This window comes from Grammomys surdaster, unplaced genomic scaffold (genome assembly GCF_004785775.1).
Source record: "Grammomys surdaster isolate TR1022 unplaced genomic scaffold, NIH_TR_1.0 143, whole genome shotgun sequence".
Taxonomy (NCBI): domain Eukaryota; kingdom Metazoa; phylum Chordata; class Mammalia; order Rodentia; family Muridae; genus Grammomys; species Grammomys surdaster.
The window spans coordinates 6,176,126-6,200,592 of NW_021604601.1; the positions used below are offsets into that span (position 1 = coordinate 6,176,126).

At 45.7% G+C, this 24,467-nt stretch overlaps 1 protein-coding gene across 2 annotated transcripts in view; it reads right to left on the reverse strand.

Moving 5' to 3' along the window:
* Nucleotides 1-236: 236 nt before the first annotated feature.
* Cnksr3 (CNKSR family member 3) overlaps nucleotides 237-24,467 on the reverse strand; it is a 95,075-nt gene continuing 70,844 nt past the window's right edge. For both annotated transcript variants that reach the window (XM_028764329.1, XM_028764330.1), the window contains exons 5-13: nucleotides 23,523-23,564; nucleotides 21,108-21,227; nucleotides 19,265-19,324; nucleotides 14,380-14,448; nucleotides 13,789-13,935; nucleotides 9,071-9,195; nucleotides 6,675-6,883; nucleotides 6,110-6,199; nucleotides 237-1,772 (exon numbers count right to left, since the gene is read on the reverse strand). In XM_028764329.1, coding sequence (XP_028620162.1) covers nucleotides 1,477-1,772; nucleotides 6,110-6,199; nucleotides 6,675-6,883; nucleotides 9,071-9,195; nucleotides 13,789-13,935; nucleotides 14,380-14,448; nucleotides 19,265-19,324; nucleotides 21,108-21,227; nucleotides 23,523-23,564 — 1,158 coding nt within the window. In that variant the 3' untranslated portion in view covers nucleotides 237-1,476. The remainder of the gene's footprint in view (nucleotides 1,773-6,109; nucleotides 6,200-6,674; nucleotides 6,884-9,070; nucleotides 9,196-13,788; nucleotides 13,936-14,379; nucleotides 14,449-19,264; nucleotides 19,325-21,107; nucleotides 21,228-23,522; nucleotides 23,565-24,467) is intronic.

Consider the following 24,467-nt stretch of genomic DNA (forward strand, 5'->3'; position numbering starts at 1 on the left):
AAGTGGCCACTGTGTCCCTTCACACTCACCCAGAGCCATTAACATGGGGTGGGGTAGCCTTACTAACTCCAGTGATCCCCCTGTCAACTGTACCTCAGGCAGATCAGTGGACAAGCCCAGCGGTGTGGAAGAGTATGTGGACGCCAGGCTACAGCTCTGCCCAAGAATACCTTGGAAAGTTCCATTTACATTTGTCTCTTTAGCTCCTCTACCACAAATTCATAAGAATCCCAAAACGCTTGGGAGGATTTATTCCGGTCTTTAATATGAGCGCCCACGCTGCCAACGGCCAGCGTGGATCACTGGTAAATCTGAAAACACGTTGAATGCTCTTTTTCCTTTCACATATGACGCAAAACACAAATGTTTCCATTACATGTGACTAAGAGTAAGAAAAATATACAACTCTATTTAAAACACTTAAATTAACAAGATAGGGTTTTTCCATTCTAGCAAAATATTGTACATTTGGTTTTAAACAAGAGTTAATATCCAGACACACATTTTCAAAACACCTGATCCTAGTTGAAAATCAGTGACCATGAGGCTTTCCAAGAGATTCCTAATTAGCAAAAAACGTGTACACCTGGGAAGGACTGTAGGCTTTTTTTTTTTTTTCCTAGAACACAGACATCAAACAGACCAATACTGCGAACTGACCGATGCCCCATAACTCTAAATCTGGTTGCTTCAGCTTTCTGAACCATACACTTTGGCTGCTAGCAAATCCTATAGCTTCTTTCCCTCACTGACCAATACACATAACGGCAACACCTCTCACAAAAGGCACACACTTCTTTGTATATGTTAAGTTCCCTCAAAGCCTGCTAGTGAGCTTGTGTACTGGCTCACCTACATGGAGGCTGTTACTGAAAGGAAGGGGGGCTGAACACATGTAACAGCTGATCCGTAGGTAAAGCCTTGCTCCAAAGAGCCTCACACACTTACCACGTCATTCTGCAGTGGATGCTGCCACACTTATAAATATGGTCTATAGCTTTAAAAATCAAAACTGAAGTTTTTCCCCTTCTGCTTTTTCAGATACGGAAGTTGGACCACAAACCAACATCTATGTGACAAAACCCATCAATTTTAGTCCCCGCTGACCCAAGAAAACAAAAGTGAACAATTCTGCCCAATTCCTGACATTAAGTTGTCTGGCCAACACCAAACTTTAAAGAATATGTCTCCATGTTCCCACAGTGGGAAGGCAAAACTAAGCAGGCTGTGCTATGTCCGTCCTTCCTTCTGCCTCCACAAACAACACCTAAGATCCACCGAATTTGATGCCCTCTGGTGACTTCAAAACTCCAGGAATGGCAGTATACAATCTTAATTAAAAAAAAAAAAAAAGAAAAAAATGAAATGAAGTAAGGTCGCCCTGGAGCACTGTGGGTGTAGTCTGAAGAAGCTGTCCACCGAGGAAGAAGGCACTTGCTAGCAGGAGACAGGCAGGAAGCTGGCGGAGCAGCAACCTCAGTGAGTCAACAGCTTGAGACGAGTCAGCCAGCTGACCAACAGCGACGGCTCCCCAGAAGACGCCTTGGCCGAGGAGGCTGATTTCTTCTTGGAACCTTCCTCCTGGAACGGAATGGTGGCGCTGCTGTGGAGATCGGAGTTGATATAGCATCTGCTCCCTCGGATGTAGTCCGTACCTCGCACCAGGTGCCGCTCAGTTAGGGGTCTAGAGAACCGGTACACAGGAGAGGCACTTTCTTCAATGATGGGTGTAATCCGCTCATTGCTGAAGTACCGGCAGAGGGCTTCTTCCCCTGTTTTCAAACAAAGACAAACTATCAGAACAAGGACCCCCAGATCTGACACCACACTGCAAGTAAACACATACCCAGCTCTCTGCCCTGCAAAGACCTATGAAGGGCTTGCCCCTCCTAAGACAACCATAAGGGTTCACGTCAGCATTATGATTCAATGAGAAATGCCAACTCATGGACTGACTGTGTATCCTCAAAGGCTGCCATGTGCTGAGAGGCTGTGGAGCCTTTGGGAGGTGGGGCCTGGTTGGAAGACAGAGCTCACAGTGGGTGGTCCTCTGGAGGCCACGCCTACTCTTGGTTCCTGCAGCTACTGACATGCTGATCCAAGTCTATCACCTCACACACGCCCTGCCACACACAGAATGTCTCTTCCAGGCCTTCCCAGCTTTGAAGGGCTAAAATCTTGAAACCATGAAACAAAGCAAATCCTGTCTCCCTGAAATTGCTTCAGTCAAGCATTTTGGTTTCAGCAAGAACAAAAAGACTAACGAATACAGAAAATTGGGAATTCAGAAAAGTGGTGTCGTTGCTGACTGAAACTTGGCTGTGTGTTTCTTTGGTGTTTGGAACTTGGTCGCAAGAAGAATGTGGAAAAGTCTGGAATTGTGAGTCAGCGACGCCCCTTAATAGGTCATTTGGGTGGGAGGTCAAAGTTCATAATGTTGACAGGAAGGTTGACAACATTCAAACTCTTGAGGTTTAAGATGAGAACAGAGGCTGTACGGAATTAGACTATGGGCCACTTAGGTTACAACTGGTGCAGAATTTGTCTATGTTCTACCTATGTCCTGAGGTTTAACTCAAAAGGGAGAGAATAAATAACCTGGAAGACAAGAGTTAAACACAGTACAGCACTCAGGCTGTGGGGCGGCACCTGCTCGCTGTTTTAAGTCACATTTACAGTGAGAGCGAGAGCTACAGCAGAACAGACTTGAAAAAGACGAACATTTGTCAGCGAAGGAACATTTGAAGCTGCAGACAGAGCCTGCCTGGTTGTTAGACAGTCCACAAAAAGAAGCCAGGCACTCTGAGCTGGGGTCCAGTGCACTGGGGTGATGAGTTGCCTTGAGAACATCTCAAGGTACACTGGCCCCCCCCCCCCCATCAAAGGCTTTGGAGTGTCAAGCTTGTGAAATGGCTCAGGGGGTGAGGATGCTTGCCACCAAGTTCAATTCCCGAAACCCACATGGTGGAAGGAAAAAACCAACTCCTGAAAGTTGTCCTCTAGTCTCAACATCCATTCTGCCACTTACGTACTTACACACGCACACACTCTCACACACAAGCATGCATGAACACACGCACGCACACACACAGATGCATGCATACACATGCAGGCATATAGCACACACACTCTCGCACACAGGCACCACACACACATAAGCATGCACACACTCACACACCACACACATATACACCACACACATGCACGCACCAGAGACACTTTCATAAATACATATACACACACACACTCATGCACACCACATACAGATACCACACAGACACCATACACACACACATAACCACAGTTACCACACACACACAGATAAACATACATCTGCACATGCATGCATACACATACGATTTTAAGTTAGCTTTCTTCCAAGATGCAGTAAAGGGTTGCCTAGGATAATGTTCCCCTAGTACTTAGAGGTGGCTGCAACTGGGGTCAAAGCAGGGCAAGATACTTCTCCAGCTGTAGAACTCAGTGTTGTCCATATGGCACACAGCACATATGAATTAAGAGGTCATGAAGGTTTACCCACAGAGTTTTTTTTTTTAAGTAAAGGCCATGAGGCTAGCCAGCGTATAATAGACTTCCCTTCAGGGAGCCCCCAAGATGTCAGTGGAGCCGTGAGTGTGGAGCCTAACTTGTAGTGGAGATCCCAGAATGCTGAAGAGCATCTGAAAGGAAGGCTGCGGGTCCCAAACAGAGCCACTCGAAGAGACACCACACACCTGCAGTCAGAGCAGGGATGTCACACGCCTGCAGTCAGAGCAGGGCTATGGAGCAAGATGTCCAAGCCCCTTGAAGCATGTATCATGTTATTACGCTTTTGAGGTGTTATAGGTGGAGTTAGACAAATTTGCCTGGCTAGGTTTTAGTCTTGTGCTGCCCTGGAATATTACTCTGCAACTGAATACTAAAAGTACGTAACTTCCCTTCTGATTTCAACAGAGGCTCACAGAGTTGTCTTTGAGTCTCAGAATACTTTGAACTTCCAAACAGTATTGGAACTATTACTAAGATGATGGGCTGGCACGGATGCCTGTGTATCACAAGGTGGAAGTAAGCCTTAGGAAACCAGGGATGGAATGTTGTGGTAAGATTGTGCAATGTTCCCCAGGGGTTGATGTTCTTAGTACTACTTCTGCTGCTGCTGCTGCTTTGAGGAACTGTGGGAGCTTTAGGAGGCGGGACCTGGCTGGCATGCAGTCATTAGGGGTAAGCTTTTGAAGGGTACAGTGCAGCTCCTGGTTCCAGCTGCTTTCTGCTTCCTGGTCTGTCACCAGGTAAACAGCTCCTACCTCAGCTTCCTCCTGCCACCGTCAGAGCCTCCCCACCACGCCTTCCCCACATGACAAACTGACACTGTAACCCAAATAAACATTTCTCCTTAAAAGTTGTTTCTGTCAGGGTTTTCAGTCATATGACATGAAGTGGCTAATATACTCAGGCTCCTAGTAACCAAGAGCTAACACAACGGCCCAGCAGAACCGGAGAGCCAGACCTTCTTACCTTTATATTTCCATAACGCCACTTAAAATAATAAACCAAAGATAGAAAAGATGTGTTTCTATCCCTGCTTTCATAGATACTGATAAGATGGCTCCTAGTGATACTCTGCTCAGTGCCCTGTTCAACCATGATCGGGAAGGCTTCCTCCTGCAGTAGATGGGAACAAGTATAGAGACCCACAACCAGACACTGACTACATAGCCTCCTGTCTCCCAGCATTTTTGACCAAAATCTTTTCACCTTGATGTATTTCCCTGCCTGTGTGTCCCTTGTTCAAGTCTGAGAAATATCCTGTTATACTGTCAAAAAAAAAGTCATATACTGTATATATGTACTTACAAAATTGGCAAATTCATGGACCAGGGACTCTCAGAGACTGAGAAAGGCAAAATTAGCCATGAGGACCGCCAGGCACAGAATGCTTTATCGGGTATGGAAATGTGCTGTGATCAGACTGTAGTGAGTAATATACAATTCTGAGTAGGTTAAAGCCACTGAGTTGAATCTATCCAGAGGGCGAGGGCTCCATCCCAGGAGCCGTGCGCAGAGAGACATCACCGTTTCTAAAGCCGTCAGTGAGTTCTTGTAAGCCCCAATCCCTGCACTCCACCACTCCATATAGGAAAGAGAATGGTCTAGAGCCACACGCAGGGAATAGCAAGGATTATGTGTGCTTCTTAAATCTTAACAAGGCCAGCCCTGCCACCTGCTGACTACTGCACAGACTTTTCTCTGTACACTGAGAGCTTCAGGAACCAGAGGCTGGCGTCTTATCCCTCTGTCGTGTTGGTAAGATCCAGATGATGTAAGTGCACAGCTGACAGAGCTACCCAGGAGATGCTGGGAGTTGCTCACTCGGAAGGTTAGGCCTCCACAGTTTATTCTGCTCTTTCCCTCACGGCTGGAAGCCCATCTTCCTCTGCCCTCACCTGTTCTGTTTCAACACTACAAAAGCAATGTGGTCACTTCCACCCAGGGCTGGCAATCAGAGCCTGTCTGACAAAATGGGTACAAGTTTTTGGTTTTTTTTTTTTTTGAGACAGGGTCTTGCTATGTAAACCTGGCTAGCCTAGAACTTACTATGTAAGCCAGGCTGGCCTCAAACACAAGAGATCGGCCTGTCCTTGCCTGGCAAGTGTTGGGATTAAAGGCACATACAACTGTGCTCAGCAGACAAAAATATTTTTAAATATTTCCTTCAAGACTAGTATAATAATAAGTAGCTGATTACAGGGTGAATTAGAAGTGATTTTCAGACATTATGCCTTAATAATTTAAGGAGGATTTGTTTGTTCATTAAATATCCAGTTTAAAAAAGCAGTCATGTAAGTAAGGATGTTTAATAAATGTTTTGTGTAAAAAGTGGATCCTTTGTGTCCAGAGCCTTTTAAAAAGCCAGGATGCTCAATTCACAACTGCTAAGAAGGAAGGTACATTTCCATTCTAGAAAGAAGCAGTATTACAGGACCCTTCAGCAAGCTGAAGAGCTAAGCGGGGTCTCCAGTCAGGAACATCACCTCTGGGAATAAAGCACGGGGTGGCCTGGGTCTACGACCACCATTCAGCACTTTCGGTTTGCTCAGATGAAACATACCTTTCCTCCCGTGACCTCGAGGTTTAGCAAAAGGGTCCACGATCCCCATCCAGTTCCCATCTGCAGGCATGGACAGAGGCCGGGGCTTGCCTTCAGAAACCAGACAGTGAAGCAAGGTGAGTGACGTTATCAACTGAGTGACGTTATCAACTTTAGACAGTCCCTCCCTTCACTTATAGACTAGATATATATATCATATCCATACATATACATAGCCATGCCCACTTAAATAGACGTGACAAGCAGTGACAAATTTTAAAGTTCCACATTGACGCTGGAAGCAATCAGGATAGAGGCATGCTGAAGTGGAATCTCTGAGTCTTCAGTGCCAAAGTTAAAACTATAACGTGAGCTCACCCAGCTGGGCTCTGATGCTGGGCAGAGCAATGGCTCAACAAGGCTTAGCTTTAGCCAGATGATTAAGGGGCTCATACTTGGAATTTCTCTGAGGTTTATGCTTCCCTCAGATCACCTTCAGAGACTGCCAAGTTCATGCCAGAGCTCCAGATAAAGAAGGGGAGAGGAAGAAGAGGCAGCAGAGCATGCTGCGTGCTGGAGGACTTACCATAGGACGGTGTCTTCCCTCTCATCTTTGCAGGCAGAATATTGGTTCCCACCGAATACCCGGGCAGCTGATCAGAATCTGTGATGGTGAATCTGCGTCTTTGGCTCTCCTGGTCCAGGAAGGAGTTCGGGGACTCAGAACCCTTGCGCCCAGGCAATGGCTGTTTACTCTTACTGTGTCCTCCGTAGCCGAAACTCACGTTCTCATCCCTGGAAGACAGTGTGTGGTGATCAGGGGGTTCAGAGAGCAGCTTTCTCGCTGAAGAGTGAACAACAGAAGCCCAGCTACCATGGGCACATGTCTCCTTCCCACTAAGAAGCACTACTTATAAGTCGCCCCTTCAAGTACATGCAGATGGCCCTGCTGAAGTACAAATGCCATGAACCTGTTAAGTCCGAGCAAACACGGCTTTTTCGTCATGTATGTCTACACAGAACAAACACACCCTGAAAACACAGCTCTTGCTTCCTCCACATTCTCCAAGTCAATTTCCCATCGTGACAAGAGTCTGCAGCTGAGGTGTGAGCTACAGCACCATTTTCCTCACTGAGTAGGATCACTGCCTGAATCCAGCAAGAAGACTCTTGACGTGTATGGAAGTTGTTAGTTTTGAAAATTCTTTCAACACTATAAAGGGTGCTTCCCGGAAACCAGAGGAGAGGGATTATTTTTGAACTCAGTAAAAAGCTAAGCTGGATCAGCAACGCCATCCTAATCCTACTTAAATTTCAATATACAGTGGAACTCAGTTTTTACTGAGCCCAAGTTTGCCGGTGAACAATTATTGTGAGGTAATCAGTAAAACCCAATGGGGCAGAATACAGACCAAGGAGGGCAGTGCAGCCTGCGAGAGACATCCCCAGGAGGGCCTGCTATCCACATGCACTCAGCTTCTCAGAATCTGTCTTCTACAGTTAAACTCACCCTATAACCTTCTCAGCTCACAAGCTTCTGTGACTTCTGACTTGTTTATCTAATCCCCCAGAGAAGGTGCTTATGTGATAAACATACAACCTCGTCTCCCCCAAAGGGACTTTAAAGTCCCAGCTCCCTTCCTTCCTATGGACACCTTTCTTTTCAGTACACATTCAATGACACTCTCATTGAAACCCAGAGAACGCTAGGGGTTGGAGCCTCCAGCCCTATAGTTCCTGACACAATGACCCACACCTTGGCCAGTAAGGTTCTAGGGTCCCCACATAAAGTGACAACATCCCCTGCAGCTTTAACCCATCCGAATCTGTGCCTTAGGACCCTGTGAATCAGGGACGAGGCCCACTTGCTACCAGATGCCTCTGATCACTGCACAAGAGGTACATCTCTACATGGTGTCATTCTCTCTGGGTAAGCCTAGGGAAACCACGAGGCAGCTTCTCTATCCCCAGACAAGAAACACAAAGTAGCAGCAAAGCCTCTGACTGACACAGACAAATGAGCAAGGCACATTCACTCCAACTGCTGCTCCAACTCTGCCCTGTGACACACAAGGCGCTCTTCTTGGTTTGTGTGTGACCAGGTGACTGAGACTCTGGAGGTACTGGAGGCAAGACCAAGCCCGTTTGTGCCAAGGGGTAACCTCGCCTCTTGCTCAAGTATATTCTGAATAGAAGTGACATCTAGTGTCACCAGCATATGTCCATATGTGAGCCCATATGAGCTAGCCTAGAGCACATGCCTCAGTCACTACTGTCCCCCCTGTGACCACTCTGCTACATCACGGCACGGGTAAGGCACAAACCAAGAATTGGTAACACAAGCACACACGCGCCTTGCTCACATTTCAATTCATATCACCTCACAATTTTTCAGAGTGCGACGGTGTGTATCTGTGTATATATATGTATGTGTGTTTGTGTCCATGTTTGTGTGTGTGTGTGTGTATATATATATACACACACACACACACACATACGTTTGTGCATGTGTGTTTTGTGTGTCTCTATGTGTATGCATAGATGTACGTATGTGTGCCTCTGCGTATGTATGATGTGTCTGTGCATCTATATATGTGTATATGCATATATATGTGTGCCTGTGTTTTTATGTCTATAGATTATTGTGTTTGTGTGTGCACATACGTTTATCTTTCTTGGGAAAATCAGGATACAATTTTAATGTCTCTCATGCAAATACTTTTAGTGTCTTCTCTACATATGAATTTATCATGTAGCTGAGAAAACAAACCACAGGGATTCCCAGGCAGCCCCATCCGAGGCCCCAAAGCATAGACTTCTGTGAACTTTTCACAAGTGAGCTATGTTGGCGTTCTTTTCTTAAAGGGCACCTCACCACCAAATGTGTAACTTTCAAATCCCATGAAGTGAGACCCAGTCCTGGTCTGACATCTCCCCGTGCAGCAACCAGCAGGCCACTCCATGAAATGGCGGCTAACATACCGGGGAGAATAGGGAACAGCAGGAGGGGGAGGAATGTATAGGTCCAGGATGGCTGGCTTCTCTTTCTTCAGGGAGGCATCCATGGTGCTCTCTGGGGACTGGGTTGTGGTGGGCGGGGGTGAGGTCTGCAACGAGAAAGCCACACACGGAGTGAAAAAGCAGAGGTCAACATGGAGATTATTCTTGATGTACTTTTCCCCCACTCCACACAGAGCAAGGTCTGAGTGCAAGCAGATGCTGAGCTCACCCACACACTCATGAACACTACCAGCACTTGGTGTCTCTGTTTCCGCTAAGCAGTCAGCTCACAGTGGACTTAGAAGCCACAAGGTTTTAACTCTACCTTTAGGAAATCCACCTAAAAACCCGAGGCTCAGTTTCCTCCTTTGTAAAACCGACATCCTACAGGCTGAGAAAAGCACGCACCAGCGTCCCGCTGATTCCGAGTGTGGCCTTGAGGCTGTGAGTGTGATCCTGGCTAGCCTTCTGATTAGCTGCACACCGCTGAGGCAGCTCGCTCAAATTCTGTGCCTCATCTGTGTGACTGACGGAAATCGATGGGAACAAGATTGTCACCCAGCTGCGCTGCCGTGGTAACGGAGATAACACATAGGAAGGGCACGTGACACGCTTGCCCCACAGTAAATATACAACTCGGCTGAATTTAGCAACGGGTGGCCACAGTCCAAACACTCGTGTATAAAGTAACTTTAACAGTTAAGTACTTACTTTGATTACATCACTGGCCTCAAGGGACTTACATCTTACTTAGATATTTAATATGTATACGTGACCGTGTTTGGATCCATTCCACGCCCATTTCCCCTCTTCCTCTCTCAAATGCTTGTTCTCTCATTCCTTCTCCGCCCCCATCAGCAGGCCTCTAACCTTATGGCCACTGAGTACTGCCTGAATGAGAATGGGTGCAGGGCCATGTGCTGCAGCGTGGCTGGCCCATCAGGGCCCACATCCCTGAAGAAAAATGACTCTCCATCCCCAGCAGCCATCAGTTGCCAGCGGCTCCTCAGAGTGGTAAGACTTCACGAGTTGGGTGACCCGTGCTGGGATTTTGGGACATGCAGAGAAGACTTACCCTCTAAAATCCCCTGTGACACCTTCTACCTTGTTTCCTCTACAATTAACCATGACACTGACCAACCAGCTCCAGCTAAAGGACCAGCCGGGTCCTCACAGTTTGTATGGCAACCACTGAGGAAGGTGACAGACTCTGTGAGGGAAGGAAGTGCTTCCTTTTGACCTCGGGTTGCAATGGATACAATGGAAGTTAGTGGGAGAGTTAGTCAAAGTGACAGCTCCACTCAGCAGGCATACAAAGGTACAGAGGCATGGGCCCTGTCTATCTAGGATACTCTCCCAACCTGAGCCCTTAACTCAGTTCAGTATGGAATTCATTGCTATCCAATAAGTCAGTGTTTGAAAACACAGGGCCAGACTCCAGGCCCTCCAGAGCACTCCCGTAAGACACCCCGCCTTCCCCAAGTCCCAACATCAAGAATGACTTTTGTTTAAGAAAACCCTCATCTGTCAGGATGCAGCCTAAAAACGGAATGGTGGCCATCTCTCACCGGAAAGGACACACTAAAGGTATTGAGAAGGAGGAGATGACACTTCACCCCACCCCCAGAGTGTTAAGCACCCAGACATAATGAACACTGAAGACTGAGGTGGGAAACGCCCGGGGTCAGGCCCAGGGTTAGGCTGAGCAAGCCTATGTTCCCATCTGGCAGTGTTTAGGGTCTGAAAACACCCTGGCTCACAGCAAGAGCACTTGGTAGCTGAGGCGAATGACAGCTTCCACATCTTCATCGGGGTTACTTCCCTGGGTCGGAAACAAAATTAAGTGTGTTTCCATGTCTCTCCAGCCACGAAGAGAGAAAAAAATGGATGTGTGCACCTTCCAAAGTCTATTTCCAAAAGTCAAGGGATGAGTGGGCTGGAGAGATGGCTCAGCGGTTAAGACGACAGCTCTTCCAGAGGTCCTGTGTTCAATTCCCAGCAACCACATGGTGGCTCACAGCCATCTGTGGTGGGATCTGATGCCTTCTTCTGGTGTCTGAAGAGGACGACAGTGTACTCACAGACATTAGGATGCACTCAATCCAATGTCGTCTGTGTAACGGAAAGACTGAGGGAGGACCATGGGAAGACAAAGAGAGAAAAGGCAGCCATTTCCAAGCCAGAGAGTCAGGCATCAGCAGGGCCCAACCCTGCAGATACCCTGACCTTGAAACCCAACCACTCCGCCTATAGATCTCTGTTATGGCAACCATAGCTACGTAACAAAGATAAGAATATAAAACTAGGTGTCAACCTGCCACCTGAGGGTGAAGTCCACGTCCTCTAGCCTGGTACCCTATCTCTGCTATTACATTTGCTCAACTTTACCTACCATCGGCCACTCCAGAGAGTTTGTGGTGACTGTGAAGGCAAATTGGGGGCCCCCATACTGGGATCTCAATCTTCGGAGCCAAAAGTTCAGAGCCATCTCTTCTGTAGAGAATGGCTCTCAGCAGACAAGGCTACGTCTCCTAAGAGGGGCCAGCCAGCCTGCAGCTGCCTGATTCCACAGGACCCTCTGTCCTGTGTAGCGGCCACAGGGGGACCTGTCCTTTCTTCGTGTGCCTTCCCCCTTCCCTTGGAACATCTGCCTTTAAAGCTCACATGGTAGAAACCTCAATTCTGCTTCTGAGAACTGATCTAAAACAACTTCCGCCTGCAGGCCATGCACCCATGCTGGAGGGGGGGTTTGGGGGGGGCTAAAGAGTGAGACCCATCCTCATCTGCCAGTATAAATGCCACCTATGTCCCAGCTGAAGGTACCAGACCCCATCAGCAAGAGGGACCTCACCCATGCAGTCCCTGCCCCTCCCTCCCCCCCCCCCATGTCTGGCTTCAGGATGACAGTAGTTAACACATGTATACTTGAAAACTGCAAGAGAAGAGACTAAAATATTTTCACCACAAACATAGGCGTGTGGGGTCATGCGTGTGTTAACAATACCCGAAGATCTTAAAATGCTGCATTGTGTATGTAGTTTACGTGTTGACTTATTCTTTTCACACTTGATTTTATGCATATGACTGTTTTTCTGCATGCGTGTCTGTGCACCACATGGGTACAGTGACTGTGGAAGCCAGAAAGCGCCGGATCCCCTGAGCTGCAGTTATGGGACTGTGAGCTGCGGTGTGGGTACTGGGAATGGAGCCTGAGTCCTCTGGAAGAACAGCCAGTGCTCTTAATTGCTGAGCCACCTCTCTTTCCTCTTAAACCCTAGGTGACTGTGTCACCGTGTCCCACATGCTCTGGCTCCTGAGTTCCACTCTGGTATCTACACCTGCAGATACAACTGCCGCACTGAGTGTCACAAAGCGCTCAGACACACAGCTGGAAAGTCCTGCGCTTTTCACATCAAGATGCGAAATAAAAAAATCACAGACAGCTCTACAGACGAAGTGAGACCTAAGATTTAAGGACCTTTCAGAGACAAAGTCTCACTTTGTAGGCCTGGCTAACCTGAAATTTACTTTGTAGCTCAGGCTGGCCATGAATTCTCAGGGATAGACCTGTTAAGGTGTTAAGGGCATGCATCGCCACATTTAGCTTAAGGACCTTTTCTAAAAACAAAACCAAAGGTTTAAAGTGTCACTGAGAAGAAACAGAGGCTGACAGGGGTTTGCTGAGGGTGGAGAGATGTCTCTGGGTCCCTTAGCCTCAGCGAGACAATAAAGGCAGGTTATGCGTCCAGAGGCTTTAAGTAATGAAACTCACCTGCTGCCGGTTTGCCTTGACTCAACATGGGCTGGTGATTCTGAACTGTGCCTAAGCAACAAGGTACAGCTGCTGCCCACCACCTGAGTTCAATTCTCTAACCCCACCTGACCCTAAAAGCACGCTAAGCATCATGGGAGGGCCACCGTCAGGTTCAAGCTGTGTGTCCTGCACCATGTGCCAGCTGCTAGCACCCCACAGCTGAAACATTCCTCCTACAAGGAGAAGGGGGTGGGGGGCGCCTAAGAGTCAGAAAGTAAACAAAACACGCAAAGGTGGGGATACTCTTGAAAGTTACAAGAATTTCTCCCAACATTACATTGGTAGTAACATGGTTGCTGGGGAGAAGAGATACTCGCAGGACGGATGAGACTGCTTGCCAGTCATGCCAGGGATGCTAAGGATGCAGCTTTGGTGAGTTGTCACTCATGCTGGGGCGGGCTTTTTCAGTGACAGAGCAGCCTCTGAGTCACCATGCTCCTGTAAGTAGCCCCAATAAACCGACTGTCTCACTCAGCTAGACTTGGATGAAATGACTTCATTGGTTGGCCACAGAAACCCTACCTGGGATAAATGGACACTTGTTTGTTGTCTCCCCAGGAAAAGTCACAGAACTTTGCTGAAAATAAGTGACAAGACATAAGACGAGCCTTCTGCCTGTGGCACCCATGGGTGGCAGCACCTGGAACATGGCTGGTGAGATGGAGGTACTAAACTGACCTTTTAATTATTTAAAGAGTCGCATACGGCAACTGGCTACCACACTGTTCAGCAAAGACCTGGAGTGTATGTTTTCACGCAAGCAGGACTGAGGAGTAATGACTGGCAAACCACAGCTCCTAAAACCAACCACCTTCAACCTTAATTCCATTTTTTTAAGACCTTGACCACAGTCCTCTCTAGATGAAGGTCTCCGATGGGCAGTCACCTGCACGAGGGGTGGCTTCCAGCGCAGGTTCTTCAGTGGGGCCGGAGTGAAGCTGAACGAGCCTGTGGGCCTCTTCTTCAGCAGCAGCACCACGCCCGTGGGATTCTCTCTCAACTTCTTCACCAGATTTTTCAATTGCCACCCAACCTTGAAAGAGGGAGAAGGAGGTGTGGTCATGAGCCATGAAAATCTACCCAGTGAACTTAGCTCAAGAAATTCAAGTTATGAGCAAACAGGTAAATGGTGAAGTGTGCTCAGCTTGGCACTACTCTAAACAGTGGAAATACAGGGTACGAGTTGTAAGTTTTTTTTTAATATAGAGGTCATAGAGACGGATCAGCCGTTAAGAGCACTAGCTGTTCTTGCAGAGGACTGGGAGTTCCATTCCCAATACCCATGTTGGGTAATTCACAACTGCCTATAAGTACAGCTCTAGGATATCTGATGCCCTATTCTGACACACCTCTGCACATATATGTGCACACACACACATGTACACACACACACATTTTAAAATATAAAGGTAATTAAATTTTCTGAAGGGAAATCAGTTTTCTGGAGGGAAAATTATATTGTAATAAAGGAACTCACCACTGTCTGCCGATTGACTTGAATGACCTCGTCGCCAGCATGAATCTTCTGAGATCTGTCTGCAGGAGACTGCACAGAAACAGAGAGACTGGCTTAGGTGTTTAGCCCTCTCCACCTTTAGTTCTTTCTTCTGTAGAAGAACTAGCAACAGAAATAAAGCTTCCTCAAGAGAAAATAAAAACAATGTATCAAAGTAGTCCACAGCCGTCGTGTATAAATCTTGTGTAATCTATTATGATGTTGATTACAGTGGATAACCTCTCCATTAACACCTGAGTTTGTCTAAAATACAAAGTGTGCGGGTATACTGTTGAAAAAGCTGATAAAAGGCACGAATTCACCTAAAAATGATAAGTAAGTAGCTGGGAAACCTTACGCATCTCCCCGTCAACATTCACCTTGCAAAAGTCAGTAAGCCATTTCGTGTGTAAACATCACTGTAATTCTTACATCCATTTTCCTTATAAACATAAATCTTTTTCCTATCTTGTTTTACAGATCGTCATGATGCTATTAAAATGAGAAGTTAACAGAAACAGAAATGTTATTTCTTTAAAAAATTTTTATCAGTAAGTTATACTCAAAATGGGTACAGCTTTAGTAAGAAAAGAATCAAAGGATGGGAAGGCAGCTAAGCAGGAATGGGGCTTGCCCAGGGCCTCGGGGAGGCTGGACATCGCGAGTGTGTGTATGTGTGTGTGTGTGTGTGTGTGTGTGTGTGTCCACACTCTGTATTCCTACAGCAAGACAAATGGCAGACACAGGAATCTGGAAGTTCCCAGGCCGACTAACCTGAGTACTCAGTGGCAAACAACAGAGTCTGTCTCAAGGTTGAAGGTAAACCCAAGGTTGTTCTCTGACCAACACAAACACACACACACACACACATACACACACACTGTGGCATATGCACACCCAGAGGAATATACACACATAGTTCCACAATCATACTGGTATATATACACGAATGAACATACACTGACACACACACATCATATACACACACAATACACATCATATACACGTCATACATGCAGAAAGATTTTTAAAAGGAGAAAAATGTGGGGCCAGAGAAATGTTTCTGTAGTTAGGAGCACTGGGTGCTCTTCCAGAGGACCTACATTCAAGTCCCAGCACCTACATGGTATCTCACAACTGTCTGTAACTCCAGTTCCAAAGAAACTGGCACCTTCACACAGACATACAGGCAGGCAAGACACCAATGCACATGAAATAAATCTCTTTTTTAAAAGTATGCTTTGTGCCTTCTGAAAGCTATTGCTTAACAACAACAGAAAGCCCATCAAGGATATAAGCCACTTGTCAAACGTGGTGCCAAGAGCATTCTTGTTCACTAAGTGAACGAACTCTTTCTGTTTAAGACATATCACACGGTGAAGCGGAAAAAAGATAAACTTTTGGTTTCTAATTAAACATTATCTAGGTCACAGTAATTAATTTTGTAAGGTATATGAGTGGGTGACACTTTAATTTACAGTTATCTGAGAGCGAAATTGCACCTTTGAACATGAGGGCAGGCAACCAGAATCAAAACACACTTGCTGGATTTTTCTCACTTGGCTGCTGCGACAGGCTCAACAAGAAATTAGCTGGCGGTGTTAAACTGCAGAAACGCTGCCTCTGGTTCGTCAGCTGAAAGCTCAGGTAACTATGCTGGGTATTTTCAAAAACATCTCCTTCGTTGCCATAAGAACAAGCAGAGCTTCACCCGAGACTAGCAACAGCTCAACAGGGAGGAAGAAAGACACAAGCCCAGAGCCTCTTCCTCTTTTTATGGGCTTTTAAACAATGAGTGCTCCTTTCTGCACCAGTGTGTGGACTCCTGAAGTTAAGTCTGACTCTGTGGACACCCTCATCAGCACCATCCACTTAACCCTGAGGAGCCGAGGATTCATTTGAGGCAAGCATCATTTTATAAGAGATGCCCTCGGTGCCCTTGATAATAGGCACAATCTTAAAACACATGAACTACTGTCCTCACCTGACCTCCCTTCTGAAGGACACTCGTGCCTGCGTTTCTCAAATGTCCCATCAAGTCCCATCAAATGTCCCATTCAGGGCTGTGTTTGGCAGAGCACTGAGAAAGAGAGAGCCCAATACCAAAATCTCCCCAAGTCAGAAGTGCTTGCCTATCTTCACCACGAGTCGGACTACAGAACAGCGATGCCTGCTGTGGTGTGTCCTCAGAAAGGTGGTGGCCTGAGGGACAATGGCCCCATTCTTCTGAAGTACAACCAGTTCCCACCTCTTCTAAGGCAGAAGGCTGGGGAACAGAGGGGGCTGTTCAGGCTCTGGAATAAGATCACTACATCAAAAACAGATGTCAGAGAGAGAGCACCACAGATTGATCTGCTTGACCCTGGCTGCTCAGGTCACCCTAAGAACATGCAGGGCTCCGCTAAGAAGGGCCTGCTGGCTTTCCGTCAGCCTGGAGTGCAGGACGGGAGTAAGTGGAGGCAGAAAGGCAGCGGATGACCTCTGATCACCAATGTCGCCTTCATCCAAAGACTCTAAGGGAAATTACAGTTACCTCCACTGACACGTGAAGAGCTGGCCTGGAGCTACCCACGGATCACTGGAAAGCACTCTGAGCACACCCTTGAGAAGTAAGATCATAGCTATTCCGCAGCTACAGGGCTTAGCCCGGAGTTTAGCACATTTACAGGCCCTCAGTAAATGCATGCCTAAAACTAAAGTAATGGATAATATTTAAATGGGCTGCCAAATGGAATTAAATGAGCTTTTTTTCATTTTTCTTCATCTTTAACATGGTGGTGGTTTCTATTCAGTTCTGAATGGGGACACCGGAACAGCCTATATGCTGATGAACCATAGGTCTGCCACCCAGGTTTATGATCCCGGTAGGAATTTGGAGAGGAAATATCATTATTCATATCTGACATTTCATTTGATTCAAAGGCAGTATTGTTTAGTCTCCCATTTACCTCTCCCCTTTAAAGAACCAAGCAGCCTGTGGCTTCCGGCAGCAGCACACGAGCACACTACACATTTATCCAAGAGTCGTGTGGCTTCAAGACGACCTGGGAGAGACTGCAACTGCCCAAGGTCTGGTCAAGCCGACAACATAATTACCAAATTACAAGACTTTACAGCTTCGTCCTTTAGACTGAAATGGTTAGCATCCTTCTGAATCCCTCCAAACCTGTAACAGTGTATAAAGTAGGACCTGAGTCTGCTCCTGTCAGGATTGTGGGGGAGTACACCAGTAAGAAGTGAGGATGGATTATATAAAGGATTATGTCTGTTCCTTTGAAAACACGCCCAGACGAAAATCTTTTAAAGTTTCCTATACCATTACTACCTATGGGGTGAAATGGTATAGAAATTCCTAGTGAGGGCTAGGGAGGTGGCCCAGCGGTTACGAGCACTTACTATCCTTGCAGTGGACTCAGGTTTGGTTCCCAGCACCCATAGCAGACAGCTCACAACCACTTAAACTCCAATCCCAAGGGATTTGACTCCCTCTGGTGTCTGTTGGCACCTGGACTCTTGTGGTGCATAAAAACTCTTGTAGGTATACACAAAATACATACACAAAATAATTTAATTAATTAACTAATTAATTGAAAATTTCTTTTATTTCCGGCAGGGAAGACTCCATCTCCCACTCATTTGTCTGTCAGGACTACAAGACTGATTTAGGATTACTCAAGCAATGCCATTTTCTCACTGTAAAACTTGAGAGCTCGTAACAAGCGGTCACCAAAGCTGCCATCACACTGGATCAAAAGGACTAGTGTGAAACAATATTAGACCTTTTCACCACGCCAAGCAGATTGAAAAAAAAAAAAAAAAAAAGACTGACAAATTTCTCTCTCTATTTTGGAATGATGTCCTCCTCCCTTGATCAAAAAGCCTCCTGCCCGAGACACATGCCACTCTGACACAGCAGAGGGAACTTGCTGAGATGCTCCTGCTTCGTGCCAGTATCCCCAACCCAGAGTTCAGGTTGCAAGAGAAATACACTCACCTAGCTCTGCTGTTCTTTCAAATTCGCAGTGTTTGAGAGGATCTGAGTAGGCCCCGGGTTGGGGAGAAGGCTCAGTGGGTAACATGCTTGCTATGCACACCTGGGACCTAACTTCAGATCCCCAGCACCCGAGTAAAAACCTAGGCATGGTGGCACACTCCTATAACCCTAGAGGCAGAAAGAGGAGAAATCCCGGGCCTTGCCGGCCAGCCAATCTAGCCAATCAGTGAGCTCCAGGTTCAAAAAACCATCTGTTCAAGAGATAAGGTTGAGAGCAACTGAGGAAAATACTCAGTGTTGACGTCTACCCTCCACACAGATGCACACCCATACACGTGAGCACATACACACACCAACATGTACAGAAACACACACTGCACTCTGTACCTATGGCCACTAACCCCAGGTCTTCTGTGAGTGACTCACAACAACAAAGACATGGTTATTTTTATACTTTTGGGTTCGCACCTCTGTGGTGCAAAAGGAATAATTAGCACAAGAGTAGAGGGAAAAAAAAGAAATGAAATAAAGAAATAAAGAAATAAAGAAGTAAGGAAAGATAGAAAGAAAGATAGAAAGAGAGAAAGAAAGAAAGAAAGAAAGAAAGAAAGAAAGAAAGAAAGAAAGGAAGCAAGCTAGTTGACATGGCACATGAACCAGAGCAATAAAGGGCAATTTAAATAATAAACTGACAACAGCTGGTAAGAGAAGTAGCAGCCAATCAGCTGACAGGATAAACATAACCGGCCACCGTCAGCTCTCACACCAGTTAACATCATGGTAACATCATGCACACACTAACCCCAGAGCTCAGAGCGGTATCAAACGTGTCTAAGCACACCGGGCTTGTATGCCTCACGGATGCACACTTACGTTTTCTGTGGTTCCGGTAATCACATGCAGTCCATCGTAGGTTGACTTGATGTACATGCCCTAGAGAGAAACACCAACATAGGAACTCTTTACTCCAACCTTCACGGGGAGCTGCGGTGAGACATGAACTTTCAAAACTCTGTGCACTCTTGTAGGCTTTCAGAACACCAGGAGTCTCAATCCAAAGAGGGGAGGGAGGGAGGAAGAGAGAGAGAAAGGAAGGGAGGGAGAGAGCGCACTAAACAATTGAATACCAGCCGATGAGATCAGCTAGGTAGATAGGCGAGTCTTTGATGTAACAATGTGAACACTGGGCACACAGGATTCTGCCACAACTCTAGGATGGAGAAATTTTCTCAGACCCGCTCAGGGAGCCAGGCATTACAAACAAGGGCTATTCTTCTCTGACCATCACTTTTTCCCAGAGAAACAATGCAGTTGGTTCCATCTGGTATCAGTGGTACTCATGGGACCACTTATTCGAGCCTACTGTAATGCAGACGGGCTTTGGGAGGAAGCGTGTGAACCTGGACAACACGGAGAGCAGATCGATAACTGGCACTGCTCTGTGCGAGGGAAAGCTGGAGGATGGGCGAATATGCTTTCCTGAGAGACACCGCGGCAACTCAGACAATAGACTGTGTTACCAGACAAATATCTCTACAGTTCAACAGCACAGATATAAATGTTCAAATTAAACCACTACAAGATGAGAGGAAACAGAAGGGGGGCAGACTGTTTTACCCGACATCTATACTGAACCTGTCCTGCTCTGTAGGCTACACCCCTCAATGTTCCCACTATTCCTCCCAAGGCCTTCCATCTGCACTCGGTGTGCTTCCACCCACAGATCTGTACATCCCTCCCCCAGCCATCACTGGTACAGCGCTGTGGTAGGAAAGGACAATTCCGTCTCATCCCACTCAGGGCAAGGATCTGATTTGATCCTTGGCTACAAACTCACATCCAGGAATTCCTCCCGGTTTAGATTTAAACTATGCTAATCCATTCTTTACTATGAAAGCCAAGTAACAAGGTGTACTCTAACCACTGAGAATTTAGGCTTCTTGACAGGGATTTTTTTTCTTTCCTATTTAAGAGACTGCCTTACAATTCCTCGCAACAATGTATACATTGGTGACTGTGTCTCTTTATGGCCATCTAGCAGCAGCAGCAACAACCGTAGCTACAGCCACCCCCTCATACAAGCTGTGCCCTGCTCAGCACTAGGCACTAGAGTCACCCATTCAGCAGGCCTATCTATGAGAAAGCCCACTGTGAGCTCGCGGACTCCAGGGCTCTAAGCTGGGCTTTGAGCCTCATGGCTTTCTGAAGCTCTCCAAATGTATCACCCGGGAGTCCTGCTGCCTGTGAGAAGGATCTGTATGCATCCCGAGAGCTTGCTATTCTATATACCCCACTCAAGGAGGGCGGAAAAATCTTCGAAATTTTCCTAGGAGTCATTTCCTTCCACCAGCCTCTCCTCACACCCATCTTAAGTGCTGACAGAGACTTCCAGAATAGATGCTTTGTTCCCACAGACCACCTCTCTCCATTGTTGAAATGTTTTATATTTCCTTGCATTTCGAAGGCCTAAAAATAAATCTGTTAAGAAGGGAGGGTACAATTTTTAAATTATCTTTATTTTTACACTTGAAGGATAACCTTCTTAACAAAGTTTAAGGTGGCAAATCCCTAACTATATGGAAGATAATATGATATCATGTCATCATACCATATCATATCACTCCACTATTCAGAGCTCCAGAGAAAACAGGAAGACTCAGTTTAGTGCTTTAGTAAATGCTGGTGTACTGTACTGGAAAGCTAAGAGAATGCTTACCAGGCCTTCCCCGGGTCTAACATTCGGTAAGTGAACTTCCTCCAGGCACGCACACTGGCTCATAACAGGATCCGTAGTAGAGCGCATTGTTTTGTCACAGATGCCATTTAAAACCTTGACCTGGAATCGAGGAAGTTCAAACATTAACCAGGCTTATCTCAGGCTCATTTGTAGAGCAGTACACCTCACGTGTCAACTTTGGCTCTGGCTAGCACTGGCTGTGGTAATCCTGCTCAAGGATGGCCTGGCACAGGGACACTGTCCACAGTCTGCAGAATGTTGCTACAGCTTCGACTTTCTAAAAAGCATGGTGTTTTATGACTACTGTAAAGCACAAACCAGGAAGAAACCCCACTGGGAGGATAGCTTAATGTAGGGGGTCACTCATGCTTTCTTAGATAGTAAATATTGACAAGGGGGGAAATATTCTGCTCTAAATCAGTTTTTGTTGTTGTATAGTTTGTAATAAACTTCAGGTTTAACAAACACATTGTCTGTAGGCTTTCTCTCTCCATGTGGTTTCCCCCACCATTAACATCCATCTGTATGGTGGTGTTTATTTTTACAGCTGATGAACCAATACCTAAATCCAGAACTTTCAGAAGTATTCACTTTTGTGGTGCATGTTCTCAATGTTTTGACAAACATTTAATGTTTTACATCCTTTATTAAAGCATTCCATTGGGTAATTTCATTGCCATAAGTGTCTCCTGTGCTCAACATAATAATCCGTTCTTCCTTGCCCTGGACTCCTGGCCAGCATTCATCTTCCCACTGTCTCCATGGCTTTGCTTCCTCTAGACTATCAACCAGCTGGAATTATTATACAGCATGCAGCTTTTCCTTATTGGTTTACTTCAATTAACAAGAAACATTCACGTTTTCTCTGTATCTTTTCGTGATTTGATAGCTCACTTCTTTTTATTGTTGAGTAATATTCTATGTTATGGATATACCATATGTGTTTATCCATTTACCTATAAAAAGACAGCTTGTGTGCCTCCACTTTGGGGCAATTAGGAATAAAGCTGCTATAAACATTAAACATAATTCAGGACAGATTTTTGTTGACATTAAGTTTACAACTCCTTTGGGTAAAGGCTCAACAGAGCAACTTGTAGATCATACAGTTAGAATATGCTTAGTTTTGTGACTAACTGCCAAACTGTCCTCTGAATTGCTCCAATTTGTTATCCCTCCAAGCAACAAGTGCCCTTGGTCCATATCATTGCCAACACTTGCTGCTGTCAGTGCTGACTTTTAGCCACTCTACTGACCATGTCCTGCTGGTCTCCTGGCTTCCGTCTGGGATTCCCTAATCACGAAGTGAACATATTTCATGTGCTTCTTTGCCCTCTCCACATCTCCTCTGGGTGTTTTTAAAATCTTCTCCTTCCACCTGTGGCCTGACACCTCATTGTCTTCAAGGTGAGTCTCACAGAGAGAGCTTGTGGTTTTAATGGAGTCCACTATTCCTTTTTTATTGATAAGATTCTTCTTTTGGTTTTCTATCTAAAATCTCCTCTGAAGCCCAGATCACCTAGACTTCCCTCTGATGTTTCAGTTCCACAGTTTGATGGTTTTTCCGTTTTGGCTCCATGACCTCAATGACCCCTCGATGTCACACTATTCGTGACACTGAAACTCTGCAGAGACGGGAGAGTACCTACAGGGAGGGGTTGTCCTACAAAGGCCACCAGAAGTATGCACGTATTCTGGAAGTCAGAGCATCTACTCTTCCAAAATCAAATGACCAGAGGCATTCGGAAATTCCAAAGCGTGACTTTACTTTCCAAGGGAGAGAGTCCATAACATGTACCTTCTCACATTCCTCCAGTTTTGTTTAGCTCCCCTATTTATGGAAAATATATTTATAGCAGTTTCATTGCCAAATTCCTCAACTGAACCAGAGGAGGGTTTTATCAAAAGGGCACAGGCCGACTGTGTCAAAAGGAGGAAGTGATGATGAATCCTTCCAGAATGTTCTTTACATAGTCATAGGACATGCACTTCCCCTATCTCAAAGTTCTTGCCAAGGTTTTTCTTTTTAATTGAAATAGTTCTGCAATGAAGTATGCATATAATTTTCACCCTTATTTGCATACTAAGCAGCTAGTGCATAATTGCACCCTGATGAATTTTCCAGAAGGGAAAAAATACAAAAATAAAATAATAAAACAACAGTAAAATCAAACAGAAACAGAGACCTCAGTACAGTCAATAAGCACAGGAATTTTCATAAGCAGGAGTATCATTAAACATACTTCACTCTTCCATCTAGACTAAGATTCAAGTCCCAAAAGCCAGTGTTTCAAATTCCATCTTGACATCATTAGCCACAGGGCCTGTAATGAATATGATTCCTATAGCCTCTGGAAAATGAGTTGTATGGTAACTTTTAGAAAACAGACTTACCACATTTAAAACTTTATCCTCCATTTCTGCTACAAGGCAATCCTAAAGAAGAAGAAGAAATGATAATTAATGGGGCGAAGTAAATAATAAAAAAATAAGTATAAGAATGAAAAGCTTTTTAACAAGTTGGTTTAGCACAACTGGTCACAATAGGGAGGTGCCCAGCCTCAAATGATGTATCTACAACACAACCCTGCACACCTTAGGCTCGAGAGGAAATCCAGAAAAAGGTGTAGAAGGAAGTTAAGAGCCACTGGATCAAGATGCCTGTTGCTAAATAATGTCTTCTAGACACCACAGGGAAGCAGCACCCAGGAATCGTAACAATATGGCTGTCTGAACAAGACACTAACTAACACGACAACACAGACAGGGGAAATGTCACCCTCCCCAACTCCCCAAGGAGAAGAGTTACAGGCAGACAGTGGCTGCTGAGAGAGAGACCTGTTTCTTCCAGGGAAGGCCAGCCGTGAAAGCATGTGTAGTACTACAGGGGTTCAGTAGGGTGTGTGTGGGTGTGTATATGTGTGTATGTTTGTGGGTGTATATAAATGGATGTGTGTATGTATGTAGATGTGTGTACAGATGAATGTGTGTGTGTGCATACAGATGGATGTGTGTGTGTAGATGGATGTGTGTACAGATGAATGTGTATTTGTGTACAGACAGATGTGTGTGTGTATACATGGGTGTGTGCATGTATGCACAGATGAATGTGTATGTATGTGTGTGTATGTGTATGTATAGATGGATGTGTATGTATAGATGGATGTGTATGGATGTATGTGTGTATAGATGGACATGTATGTATGTGTGTGTGTATAGATGGACATGTATGTATGTATGTATGTATGTATAGATGGATGTGTGTGTACAGATATGTGTGTATATAGACGCCTGTGTATGTATGTGTGTATAGGTGTGTGTATATGTATGTATAACTGT